Raw genomic sequence first — 14,675 nt, forward strand, 5'->3', positions numbered from 1 at the left:
AGCAATGTCAGACAAGCACGCTGAAACTTTGGTTTGGATGCAAGGTGAGATATCAGGGGTAGAAAGGTAGATTTGGGAGTCATCAGCATAGAGATGGTAGGAAAAGCCATGGGATGAGATTAATGAACCAAGGGAAGAAGTGTAGATAGAAAAGAGGAGGGGACCAAGAACAGAACCCTGAGGTACGCCGACAGGCAGAGGGATAGAAGAAGAACAGGATCCACCAGAGTGAACACTAAAGGTGCGGAGGGAGAGGTAGGAAGAGAACCAGGAAAGGACAAAGCCCTGGAATCCAAGTGAGGACAGGGTATCGAGAAGTATGCTGTGATCGACAGTGTCAAAAGCAGTGGAAAGAAATGACAGAATACAATTAAAACATCTGTAATCCAAAACAATACTATGAAATTTAAGTAAACATTTGATATAAGAGCGATTTCAATTTTTTTCTACAAAAGTAACAATCCTTAATTTGACGAATACTATCCGGCAATATTTTCCATAGTTTAGCAGCCTGGAATGCCCAGGTCGAATTAAAAAATGCTTTTGTATCTTTTGCCTTTAAAACTGGAAATGTCAAATGTCTTCCTCCTTACAATTCTCCCAATGTGTCTATCACACATTGACCTTTACTCTATCACAACCTCACTCTGTATTTGTTCAACCCGGTACCGGCGATCGCCTCTCCGGTACTATGTAAGCCACATTGAGCCTGCAAGTAGGTGGGAAAATTTGGGATACAAATATAACAAATAAATAAAATAAAATATCAATTGTGTTCTTAATTTTCTGGCTTTTGAAAAGGAAGAAATAAAGGACCAAAGGATACATATACTGCGATGCATTACCATGTCAAATCTTAAATAAAACACAATAAAATTTAAACAAGATCCTACTTTCGATTGGCAATCAATGGAGGCGTGTTAGATATGTAGTAATTCCCTTTTTCCTGGATAAAGAGAAAAAGACGTCTTTCAATATTCTGAACGGTCTGCAGTTTTTTCATAATTACTTTTGGACAATCTAGATAAAAGGCATTACAGTAGTCAAGTTGAGACAACAGCAAGGCCTGGACCAAACGATGATAATCTTGTATTCTAAAAATAATTTTTTGAAAAACTCTCCTCCTTTATTTCCTCATTAATTAAAAACCTCTTAGTAAGTAAATTAACTTGAGAATTTAAGGAAACCATTTCGGAGAACATTACACCTAAAATCTTAAGTGACGAAACAAGTTTACGTTCAGCATCTCCAGTTAGAAACGAACGATCTAACCTACTTGCACCATTTCTGTCTATTACATAGCTTTTGTTTTCTCCTTAACTGATATTGGGACATCCAGTTCTCAATCAGCTTTATACTATGCTCTATTCTTGTTTGGGTTGTTTCCAGAGAAGTTGAAATAGGAATAAGAACTGTTATATTATCTGCATATATATATATGCACTGAAATTTGCTTTTTCTAGTTGTTTACCTAATGTATGAAGAAAAACATTAAAGAGGTCAGGTGACAGTGGGGAACCCTGTGGGACACCACATACGCTGTTCCAACGATTAGACAATGCTTTGTTCTTACTAATCCTATAAGATCTCTTAAGGAAGCCCCTAAACCAGTTTAAAACATTCCCACCAATTCCCAATCCATCTAACAGAAAAATGAGGATATCATGATTCACTAAATCAAAAGCACTTGACAAATCAAATGTAAAAGCTCGTGCCTACTTGGTGACAGTGAGGTGCTAGGAATTATTAGGATAGGAATGGTAAATAAGACCGAAAATACTACTAATAATGTCTCAGTATCACTCCATGGTGCAACCTCACCTTGAGTACTGTGTTCAGTTCTGGTCGCCATCAGGAAACAATGTCATGTTTTTGCCTATAAAGGAATGGATCCTCAGAAGCTTAGCTGAGATTGGGAGGCGGGGCTGGTGTTGGGAGGCAGGGCTAGTGCTGGGCAAGACTTCTACGGTCTGTGCCCTGAAAATTGCAGATACAAATCAAGGTAAGGTATACACAAGCAGTAGCACTATGTTATATCTTAAAAAAGATATAGTGGAATTAGAAATGGATCAAGGAAGAGTGACCAAAATGATAAAGGGGACGGAACTCCTCCCATATGAGGAAAGGCTAAAGGGGGTAGGGCTCTTCAGCTTGAAAAATCGATAGCTGAGGGGAGATATGATTGAGATCTACAAAATCCTGAGTGATGTAGGATGGGTAAAAGTGAATCAATTTTTCACTCTATCAAAAAGTACAAACACTAGGGGACACTCAATGAGGCTACATGGAAATACTTTTAAAACAAATAGGAGGATATATTTTTTCACTCAGCGAATAGTTAAGCTCTGGAGCTCATTGCCAGAGGATGTAGTAAGAGCGGTTTAAAAAAGGTTGGACAAGTTCCCAGAGGAAAAGTCCATAGTCTGCTATTGAGACAGACACAGAGAAGCCAGTGCTTGCCCTGGGATTGGTAGCATTAAATTTTGCTACTCTTTGAGATTCTGAATAGAATCTTGCTATTCTTTGGGGTTCTATATGGAATGTTGCTACTATTTGAGTTTCTGCCAGGTACTTATGACCGGATTGGCCACTATCCCAAGCAGGATACTGGGCTAGATGGACCATTGGCTATTCTTATGCTCTTATAACCTGCACCTGTAACCCATAGGCACAGCTCTGACCCGCCCATGCCCCTCCAATGGCTCTGCCCCCTAGAAGTTGCATATGGCAAAAGTTCCATGCGCTGTTTCTAGAATAGCGACTTAAGTCAGTTGTGTGCACAACTGTCAACTGCAGCCAATTAACATCAATTTAAGCAAATAATTACGTCTAATTAACTGTCAATTATTCAATTCAGTTGCACTCACAACTGACCTTCTATTCATTGGGTGCTCATTTTATAGACTTAGGGGGAATGTGTCTGTGGCAGCTGAGCCACCAATTCAGGACATGAGAAATAACATTTTTCCATATAGTAGTTCTCCAAAATGTTGGCGCTCATGTGAGTTACTGCAATGTCTGCATGGACCGATGTATTCTGAATCTACTAGTCGCCTGGAAAAACCGTGCGGAAGACATGTTCGCCTAAGTGTATCCTATAAGATTTAGGCGCCTTATGTAGAATATGCTTAGTTGATATCCCGGTGCCTAAAACTATGTGAATCCGTTTACACCGATGAAAACGTGGTGTAAATCCCTGCGCGTAGATTTACGTTGGCTGGGCCATATTCTATAACGATGCATGTAACACAGTAACATAGTAAATGACGTCAGATAAAGACCTGAACGGTCTATCCAGTCTGCCCAACAAGATAAACTCATTTTACATGGTATGTGATACAAATCAAACTAGGATATACATATAAAGTATCACATCCCCTACGGAAATTGTAATTATGATTATCTGTTGTATCATTTTAGCTATATTTTTTGCACTTTCTTTTTCCTATTGAACATAAATTATTAGTTTACCTGTTAGTTTCATGTTATATATTTTAAGGTGTTACTGTTTCTTTAATATTTATTTATTTACTTGTTACATTTGTATCCCACATTTTCCCACCTATTTGCAGGCTCAATGTGGCTTACATAGTACCAGAAAGGCGTTTACAGGTTCCGGTGTGAACAAATACAATGTGATGATGTGGTAAGATGAAGTTTATATGGCAGGGCCACAAAAAAAAATCGTACAGCGGAGGAGTAGAGTTATGTTCATTATGTGCTTTAGTTTTCTTGTGTAGCCAAGGTCAGGCATTTAAGTTGGATCGGGAGGGTATGCCTTTGTAAACAGGGTGGTTTTTAGTATTTTCCGGAAGTTTAGGCGGTCGTACATCGTTTTCAAGGCTTTTGGTAGCGCGTTCCACAGTTGTGTGCTTATGTAGGAAAAGCTGGATGCATAGGTAGATTTGTATTTAAGTCCTTTACAGCTTGGGTAGTGTAGATTTAGATATGTTCGTGTTAAATCAGATGCGTTTCTGGTTGGTAAGTCGATTAAGTCTGTCATGCATACAGGCGGTTCGCCGTAGATAATTTTGTGAACCATGGTGCAGATTTTGAAGGCAATGCGTTCTTTGACAGGGAGTCAGTGAAATTTTTCATCGAGGGGTGTAATGATATGTTATTCCTTGCCTTTAACATATATTTGGAAAAGTGGGTAACATATCAGCGCCAACAGTACGAATGTGGCTACAGTCTTTCAGGGAAGGTTGCAGTGGAGTAGAAGGTGGAATCCCTCCAATTCCCTCTTCAGCTCTCATAGACTTGACCCGATAGCATTTTAAAAAAATTACTTCTGTATACCACTTAGATTTATGGACCTAATATTAAAAAAAAGCTGAGCTCTAAATTTGCACCCCATTTTCAACCAAACTTAGGAGCATAAGTTTTCAGCTGAAAATTTATCTTTAATTGAGGAGCTTAAAAGTTATACATTTACGCATGCTACTCTTTTGCCTAGAATTATGAGCCCAGTGCTGAAAATAAGTGCTGAGCTCCTAAATTATTTTCTCTGTCCTGTTGCCAGTCACTTATCGACGTTTAGTGAAATTTTGGGATCGATAGAAGTCTGTCCAGCACTCTTCTTGTACTAAGTTCTGAAGCTAACGTCGAAGCCCCTTAAAATTTACACTCCAGCCCATCCCTATCTATTCAGTCACAATCAGGGCATAGACCGTAGAAGTCTGGCCAGCTCCCGTTTTGTTTCCCAATTTCCGGCATTGCCACCCAATCTCCGCTAAGATTCCGTGGAACCATTCCTTTTAAACAGGATTCCTTTGTGTTTATCCCACGCATACGGTCCATGCCCCGACAAAGACAAGGACAAATCAAACTCGGGTATACATATAAAGTATCACATACCATGCAAAATGAGTTTATCTTGTTGGGCAGACTGGATGGACCGTACAGGTCTTTATGTGCCGTCATTTACTATGTTACTATCCTGCTTATTTTCGAAGGAGAAGGGCGGCCATCTTCCGTCACAAATCGGGAGATGGCTGGCCTTCTCCTAAAGCCGGTCAAATTGGTATAATCGAAAGCCGATTTTGGCCGGCTTCGACTGCTTTCCGTCGTAGGGCTGGCCAAAGTTCAAGGGGGCATGTCGGCAGTGTACCAAAGGCGGGACGGGGGCGTGGTTAAGAGATGGCCGTCCTCGGCCGATAATGTAAAAAAGAAGGCCGGCCACCGGAGGGAATCGGGGATCACCTCCCTTACACCCCCAGTGGTCACCAACCCCCTCCCACCCCAAAAAAAAAAAATCATTTTTTTGCCAGCCTCAAATGTCATACCCAGTTCACTGACAGCACTATGCAGGTCCCTGGAGCAGTTTTTAGTGGGTACTGCAGTGCACTTCAGGCAGGCGGACCCAGGCCCATCCCCCCTACCTGTTATACTTGTGGTGGTAAATGGGAGCCCTCCAAAACCTACCTAAAACCCACTGTACCCACATCTAGGTGCCCCTCGTTACCCTTTAAGGGCTATGGTAGTGTTGTACAGTTGTGGGTAGTGGGTTTTTTTTTGGGGGGGGGGGCTCATCACACAAGGTAAGGAAGCTATGCACCTGGGAGCAATTTGTGAAGTCCACTGCAGTGCCCCCTAGGGTTCCCAGTTGGTGTCCTGGCATATGAGGGGGACCAGTGCACTACAAATGCTGGCTCCTCCCACGACCAAATGGCTTGATTTGGCCTGTTTTGAGATGGCCGCCATTAGTTTCCATTATCAGCGAAAACCAATGTCGGCCATCTCTAAGGGCGGCCCAAATGTTGAGATTTAGCTGGCGCTGACCGTATTATCGAAACGAAAGATGGCCGCCCATCTTGTTTCAATAATACAGTTGGGTACGCCGCTTTACGGGGCCATCATTATAGATGGCCGCCCCCGTTCGATTATGATCCTCCATGTTATGTTACTATGATATTCAAAATGATTTTACCATCCAGAAACAGCTCCTGGAGGGTTAAATCACCTGCTCGGGACTACCTGCTCATTTGCAGTGGCACTTAACTGCTTAGTGCCACTGCAAATAACCAGTTAGCACTGAAATGAAAACTAGCTATTTTGGGGGCAGAGTTGGCACTTGGCCAGTTAAGTGCTGATATAACATACTGATGGTTCTTTGCAGTGCTGACAGTCCTGCAGACTCATTGAAAAATTATTTTTGCCTACGCACGAATGTGACACCTATTTGGCTAGATCACAACATTCCTGAGGAAGGCTTTAATAGCCAAAACACAAATCTGTGTCGTTTGGACCTACACCTACAGCCATAGGACCCTTCTTACTAAACCGTGCTGTAGGCGCGCTAACGTTTTTAGTACGCACTAATGCTAGAGACATCATATATTCCTATGGGTGTCTCTAGTGTTAGCGCGTCCTAAAAATGCTAGCGCACCTTAGTAAACAGAGCCTTTAGTTTTATGTTACACATACTTATTTTTATGTCAAATGAGTCTGGACCTATTTACTTATTTATTTATTGCATTTGTATCCCACATTTTCCCACCTATTTGCAGGCTGAATGTGGCTTACATAGTACCGTGATGGTGATCGCCAATTCCGGTAAGAGAAATACAGAATGATCAAGTGTTAATGATCCTAGATGACAGAGTATATAAGTATTCAAGGAGAGAGAGTTAAGTTTTGTCCAGTTCTGGTAGTACTTTCGATTGTGTTGGAGGGTTCAGGTGTTTAGGTTGGATTATTCTGGTATGCCTTTGTGAACAGTTTGGTTTTTAGCAATTTCCGGAAGTTTGTTAGGTCGTACATTGTTTTCTTGACATTTGGAAGTGCATATTTGCGTGCTAATGTACGAGAAGCTGGATGCATATGTTCTTTTATATTTTACTTTTAATATTTTATATTAACTTACTAGTTTACTGTCGTCAATGATTTTATATTCAATTAAATTTTTAAGTTGGAATCGAATTGGTCTCCCCCTACTTCTTCTGTTTTATATATTTTTACTCATAGGGGAGTGTTTGTTCCTTTTACCTATATCGTAATACATTACCTCTCACTCACACAGAGACTCAGTGACCCACACCAGTTATGATGCGATATATTACCTCACACAGTTATGATGCGATATATTACCTCACACTCAAAAACAGACTCTTAGGGGCCCTTTTACTAAGCCGCATAAGCGTCTATGTGTGCCCAATGTGCACCAAAATGGAGTTACTGCGCAGCTACTGCGTAGCTCTTGCAGTCATTTCATTTTTGGAGTACGTCCGATATGCATGTCCAAAAATAATTTTACTTTCGGATGCACGTATCGGATGCGTGCCAAGTGGCATTTGATGCGCGTAGGTCATTATTGTCCGGTTACCTCGTGAGTCTTTACCGCTAGGTCAATAGCTGGCAGTAAGGTCTAAGACCCAAAATGGATGCGTGGCAATTTTGATTTTGCCACATGTCCATTTTCAGCAAAAATTTTAAAAAGGCCTTTTTTACAGGTTCGCTGGAAAATGGATAGGGGCGCGCGCCCAAAACCCATGCCTACACTACTGAAAGCCATTTTTCTGTGCACCTTTGTAAAAGGACCCCTCAGTGATCCACACTAAAGCAAGCTATGACAACTCACACTTGGCAGGAGCTAATCGGATATAACGCTAATGTATGTTGTGTCATTGCTCCAAACTTGCTGTGACCACAAGTGTAAAATGGCTGTGCTTGAAAAAACAAAATACTTTTTACAGGACGGATGATTTTTGAACTAGTAAGCATCTCAGTAGGTGCTCAGATCAACCACTCAGCAGCAGGATGTATCCCCCTTCCCCTCCCACTGCAACAGTAGGATCTAACCATGTGCTAGTGCAGTCTTATCTGGGTGCAGAACCCAAACAAACCCAGCCCTGATTATTAGCACTAGGTACTGGTCTCTGGATCCAGAACCTTTTCTTTCTGATTTCATACAGTCCAGCAATTTCCTCCTGTTCTCCTGGGCTTCCAGCTAAACTGGAACAGGATCCGACTGGGCCTATAGGCACCCTGGACCTTTATTTGCATCTTTCCTGGGTTGGCCTCTGCCCTCTGCCTTATTTTCCCCTCCTCCTAGTTCGGGTTAGGTCAGGTTTGTCCACGTTAATTCCTTGAGGGTCACAAACAGGCCACGTTCTCAGGATCTCCCCAATTAACATGTTACTTTATATGTATACCCATAGGCGCCCCGTATAAGAGGCTTGGGGAGGCTAAGCCTCCCCAGCCCAATCGTCGACTTCCGCTTGTGGTGCAGCCCACCCTCCCGCCCCGCGCATTTTCATCTTTTATTTCCGTGGCAGCAACGTCAATGAAGAAAAAGACTACAGGCTCGCCGCCAGCTTCTCCCTTCTCTCTGCACACAGTGTCCCGCTCTCGCGGAAACAGGAAATGCATCACCGCAGAAGGCGGGACACTGTGTGCAGAGAGAAGGGAGAAGCTGGCGGCGAGCCTGTAGTCTTTTTCTTCATTGACGTCGCTGCCACGGAGCGTATGGAGGTAAGCTCCGCCCCCTTTAGCCTCCCCAAACAGTTGGGCTACCGACCGTCTATGTGTATACCAGAGTTTGAGTTGTCCTTGCTTTTCTCAGAGCACAGACCACAGAGGTCTGCCCAGTACTATTCTTATACAAAGTTCTGAAGGTAACGTCGAAGCCCCTTAAAATTTACACTCCAGCCCATCCCTATCTATTCAGTCACAATCGGGGCATAGACCGTAGAAGTCTGCCCAGCTCCTGTTTTGTTTCCCAATTACCGGCGTTACCACCCAATCTCTGCTAAGATTCCACGGAACCATTGCTTCTAAACAGGATTCCTATGTGTTTATCCCACGCACGTTTGAATTCCATTACCGTTTTCATCTCCACCACTTCTCCACATATCCACCACCCTCTCCGTGAAAAAATATTTCCTGACATTAGTCCTGAGTCTGCCCCCCTCCAACCTCAATTCATGTCCTCTGGTTCTACCGCCTTCCTGTCTCCGTAAAAGGTTCATTTGCGGATTAATACCTTTCAAATATTTGAACGTCTCACATACATATTTATTAGGGGTATTCCAAAAACAGGCCTGTTTGTGGTCCTCGAGAACTGAACTTAGACAAGCCTGGGTTAGACTACATCTAAATATTATAGTATAAAACACAACAGAAAAGGAATTCCAAAGGCCCCAATCCATGCACAGACAGTCCTCAGCATGGAGCCTCAGACTGCAGGTGAGGCCCAGGTCTGACCACTAGACGCGCCTCCCACTGTACCCCATGAATAAACACTACCTACACCAGCGGTCTCCAACCTTTTTCATGTAAAGGGCCGCAAAGTGGACACAAGAAAGCTCTGGAAGCCACCAAAATATTTTAGGCTTACACATGCAATTTCTAAATATTCATTTTGATTCAAGGATATTTCTTTTTCAAAAATCACTTTATTTTGGCTTGTTAACAGTTGCAAAACCCATAAATGAGTCTCTGTTTCTGTGTTACTATTAATCCTCCTCATACCACATGAGCCCAAAGAAAAGAAAATTATTTTTGTTCTTAATAGTCCTCTGGATATAAAAGAAAAAGAATGTTGTACCAGGGGGTCTTGCAACTAACTGTAAGCTCATATTTATGGGGCTGAGCTGGAGTAGAAGTGCACCACTGGGAGGTTTTGTCACTACTGCAGGTAGAGAAAAGCCCCCCCCCCCCCCCCCCGAGAAGCTCATCTGGGTTGCATGTGACTGCGTGGTCACACTGACATGAATGCACATGCATGCACAGGGACAGACAAGTCGACCGGCATTTGCATGCCTATGTGCACATGCATGTGTGTTAATGTGACCTCGCAGTCACACATGACCCAGCGGAGCTTCACGAGGCCTTTTCTCACCCTCAGGAGTGGCAGAGGTTGCTGGATATGAGGGGCTGTAAAAATGGAATGCGGGGTCTGCACGTTGGAGTCCAGGATCTACACTGTATCTGAAGCCCGGGTGAACCTAGGAAATAGAACCTGGCCTCAGGAAGCAAATGCGAAATCTCCCACAAGGTGCTTGGGCCACTCTCCATCTGGCGGCTTTTAGATCAGATCTAAGGAAAAGCGCATTCAATCTGTGTAGCCTTGAGATTTTGATTTCCACTTTTAACGACTTAAGAGATTCGTTCATTCATAAACAGGAACAATTCTAAAATGCATAGAGGATAAACAAATCCATAGAACCTATGTAAATCACTTTTTTGTAACACAGAGAGGGGGTGTATCAAATCCACCATCCTTTGCATTAATTCCAATCCCTGCTGTAAGTTGCTAGAAGATGTGGGTTTGCCTCCTCCTCACAGCCCACTTACATTTTCTCCTTATTCCTGTACTGATATCATAAAGCTAAATTAGTACAACCAAACCATTTGCCATAATCAGAATCCATGATGCCACAGACTATGATCACAGCCTGCGTTGTCACAGCAGTCACCCTCAGACAGAAAGCTCTCCAGCAGCAGCAGCAGCAGAGAGTGAACCAAAACGAATATTAAAATGCTTATATTGTAAAGAGTCTTCCAAATAGGTATGTGAAACCCTTAAATCAGTCACACCCTTCACATAAGTATATGTAAAGCCATCCTGACCTCATGACCCCAGCAAAATTCTAAAAAGCTAGTCACGAATCTATGTCCGTCCAATAAAAAAACGCAAGTTCACCTACAACTTCCTTGTTGTACCTTTCGTTTCTATATCTATTAAAAAAAAAAAAAAAAACAACTTCTGGGACTTTAAAATCACAGGGCTCCTTTAACCCTTCAACGCTTTTTGTTTAAATCTATTCATCTCCTTGCTTGGCTAATCTGGTCCACAGAAACCGGCTGCACTGGGACCTGGGGTCCAGTTTTACCCACTAGTGTGGGGGCATTTCGTGCAGCCCAAGGAGGAGGAAAAGTGAGCCCAGGCTGGGTGAATGCCACAAGAAGTGTCCTGCCGTCGCCGGAACACCTGACGGATCAGGGGCATAGTCGGAACCGGTACTATGGGACCCCCTGATCCACCTCCTAGTCCCAGCTCTCAAAGATAAATCGCGGTGCAGGAGCCAAGTTCTGAACACATGGGTTAAAACCAGTAAGAGAAAAAGCCCAAAAAGTGGTTTCGATCAGCGCTCGGACCCGGTGGAGGCAGAACGGAAGGGAGAGACTTACCGAGCAGAAGGAGCCGGTGGGTTTGCTTGTAATGCCTTTTCTCCGCTTTCAGAGTCTTGTCGATACTTCTACTGCGCTTGATCTCGGCTTTCATCTTGGCTTTCTCGATCTCCCTGAGCTGGGCTCGGAGCTGACGGTCCGTGCTGTTGTCCTGCTGCTGTCCACTCTCCGCCTCCCCTCCTCCGGCCGGGCACCTGGTGCCCCCCTGGTAGGTGATAGAGCTCTGAGTCCCGATCAGCCTGGATCTCAGACTTTGGCACATCCCCATGATGGATCAGACCTGGGGAAAAAACTATCTTAAGATGATCTGAATCAATGATGCACCTATGTGGGATCAAAAGGGCTGCTTCCCGCTCTGCCAGAGAGTGACCATCGCCCAGGGGTCCACCGCCTGCCCGGCCAGGCTCTCCCTCCCCTCTATGGCCGCTCTGACCGTGCAAGCTCCAGCCCGGCACTTTCCCTCCCTCTTTGGCTTCATTTGTTTTAGGAGGGAGAGAGAGAGAGCGAGCGAGAGAGAAGCACTTCTGTGCCACGTGATTCCGGGGTTGGAGAAACCATATTACCGTAATGCGTGTAAACCCTGCACCGGCCTAAAAATGGGGAGAGGAGGTTCTGAAATCGCCTCAAGCTAAACTGTGTCCAAAGAATGGGCAGCAGAATGGGGGGGGGGGGGGGGGGGGCGTGGACCTATCAATATTTTCTCCAAATAGATCAGCAACTAGAGAACTTGGGGGGTACGGACAGAGCTTGGTTGGTAGTTTGTTTGGTCTCAGGTGTTCTGCTGCCCCAAACAGTGAGAGAAGTGGCTGCCAGCTGGCACCTCTGCCAGGGAGAGGAGTGTGAAGGGCTGGACAGGGAAATCCCGTTTATTAGAGAGCTGCAGATAGGTAATGGTGCAGGGCACTGGGCAATCAGTAATCGGTGCGGATGGAGAGGATTTAGAAACACTTTTTTTTTTTTTTAATGTTTCAACGTTTTTATTGATGACATTGCAGAACATGAATCACTGTACATTTTCTCAATATGCATGGCTTCAATCATGTTTTCGTATCCAATAAGACATCTGGCTACGTACAATCATCAAACTCCCCCCCCCTTTTTTTTTAAACCCTCCTCCCTCCCCTTCAATATAAGGTTTCAACAATGAACACTTTAACAGTGACTTCCCAACAATATACCAAGACAACGAATTCCTAGTATAATTACAACTGCTAGTACCATCCTCCAGTTGCTGTACTTCAACATATACACCTTTCAATTCATAACCTTACACAGCTTTATTTCATAAATCTAATTAACGCTTAAACCTCCCTACCTCCCCCCATCCCATCCCCTCTCAAAACCCCTCCCTTGCCTGAATCATCCATCTTTTATTCTGCATGCTTGCCCATACTAAATTATTCCATGCCTCTCTTAGTGTCCCATGGCAACCGATTCAAGATTTGGCTGCGAGCTCTTGGGGATATTTTATTGAGATATGGCTTCCAAATGGCCAGGAATCTCTTCTGTCTTTTAGGCGAGACTCGGGCTTCCCTAGATTCCCACAGCATAAGTTGGTGGAGCTTATTCCTCCAGTACCAATATGAAGGAGCTTATTTTCACGTGGTGGCTGAATGAGAGGTCAGGCGCTGGAGCAAGTAGCTGCTATTTTTAACGCTGCGGTTTACTGTATTTTATTTTTATTTTTTGTTACATTTGTACCCCGCGCTTTCCCACTCACGGCAGGCTCAATGCGGCTTACATGGGGCAATGGAGGGTTAAGTGACTTGCCCAGAGTCTCAAGGAGCTGCCTGTGCCTGAAGTGGGAATTGAACTCAGTTCCTCAGGACCACAGTCCACCACCCTAACCACTAGGCCACTCCTCCACTGGTTTATCACAGCTGTTTACAAGGGGTGGGTACTTGCTTGCTGCCCCCCCCCCTTTCATTTTGGCAAAGCTGAGCCATGCCAGGCATAGTATCGCTCTGCCTGGCCAGTGCTGGCAGGGATGTGGCTTGCACCACCGCAGATCAGAAGGGGAAGGGCGTAGCCAGACAACCAGTTTTGGGTGGGCCTGGGCCCAAGATAGGTGGGCAGAAGAATTCTACCCTGTCCCACAAGTGACTTGGTCTCTCCCTCTCTCACCTGCATCCCCCTTCCCCTCATACCTTTTAAATAGTCGATTTTCACTGGCAGCAAGCAGCAACTAATACCCACTGCTCATGTTGGCCCCACAGCCTTCCCTCTGAAGCAACTTCCTGTTTCTGCATAGGCGGAAAGGAAATACATCAGAGGGAAGGCTGTGGGGCTGGTGCCAACAGTATGCATCAGTTGCTGCTCACTGTAGGTGAAGATCTGCTATTTACAAGGTATGCAGGAAGTACAGTTGATGAGAGTTTTCGGCTGGTGGGGCTTGAGGATCCCTGCCAGCCACATTATAGGTGTGCTGCTACCGCCACTGATTATGACCAGAGCAACGTCTAGAGCGAGGGGGGGAGTAGTAGAGCATGTGCTTGTCCTGGGCCACCCTCATTGCCGTCCCAGTTGGTGCAGCTACCCTTTTAATTGGGATTGCTTTTTACAGAGAAGAAAGGAGCGAGAGCTGCTCTCCGTTGTTCGGGATGCTTGTGAAAGTTGTAAATGATGGCAGCATTGGGAGGGACGGAGAGGTACCACACCAATTGGTAAACAACAGGAGGAGGGGGCAAGCTGTACAGGCAACCTGCTTCAGAGGCTGTTGGCTCGGCATAAGAGTCGGTGCCGGATGGCGGCCCCTCGATGGACTGTGGCTGCACAGGAGGTGGTGGTGGCTCAAGGCCATGCTGAGGAATGGGAGGTATGCTAGAAAGAAAACTGACTGGATTTGGGTTAAGTTGCGGCTGGTTTAAACCCAAATTGGTGTTTGTTGCTCTTTATTTGCGTCTATAACTTTAGTGCCTATAGACAGGTGGCAGAGGGTAGTGGTAAATGGAATCCACTCAGAGGAAAGGAAGGTGAGCAGTGGAGTTCCTCAGGGGTCGGTGCTGGGGCCTATTCTGTTTAATATATTTGTGGGAGATGTTGCTGAAGGTTTGGAAGGAAAGGTTTGCCTTTTTGCGGATGACACGATGATAGCCAGTAGAGTGGATATCCTGAAGGGAGTAGAAACAATGAAAAAGGATCTCCAAACATTAGAAGAATGGTCGAGGGTCTGGCAGTTAAAATTTAATATTAATAAACCCTGGGGACTTAGTATTATGTCCAGTTTCCCTCTTAATATACTTTACTAACTATATAGAAACCTGTGGTGTATCAACTCTAAATTAAATAACTTCTTTCTTTTAAATGTATAATAGTGCTCAGTAATAGGTGCTTTGTCATCGAGCTAAAGATTAACCCCTTTGACAGCACCAGTAACCACCATCATAGTACTATGGGTCCCTTCCTCCCTACCTCCCTGGTTACTGGTTCTGTGTTGGTGTCGGAGGATCTGAAGGTGAAGAAACAATGCGACAAGGCGACGGCCATGGCCAGAATGATGCTAGGCTGCGTAGAGAGGGGTATACCCAGCAGAAGAAAGGAGG

The 14,675-nt window shown here is 44.5% G+C and overlaps 1 protein-coding gene across 1 annotated transcript in view; it reads right to left on the bottom strand.

Annotated features, from left to right (window-relative positions):
* The window catches only part of GNAS (GNAS complex locus), a 331,291-nt gene extending 319,674 nt beyond the window's left edge, over nt 1-11,617 (bottom strand). The window contains exon 1 of the mRNA XM_030211103.1: nt 11,134-11,617. Coding sequence (XP_030066963.1) covers nt 11,134-11,401 — 268 coding nt within the window. The 5' untranslated portion in view covers nt 11,402-11,617. The remainder of the gene's footprint in view (nt 1-11,133) is intronic.
* Between the last annotated feature and the right edge of the window lie 3,058 nt (nt 11,618-14,675).

Source organism: Microcaecilia unicolor, chromosome 8 (genome assembly GCF_901765095.1).
Source record: "Microcaecilia unicolor chromosome 8, aMicUni1.1, whole genome shotgun sequence".
Taxonomy (NCBI): Eukaryota; Metazoa; Chordata; class Amphibia; order Gymnophiona; family Siphonopidae; genus Microcaecilia; species Microcaecilia unicolor.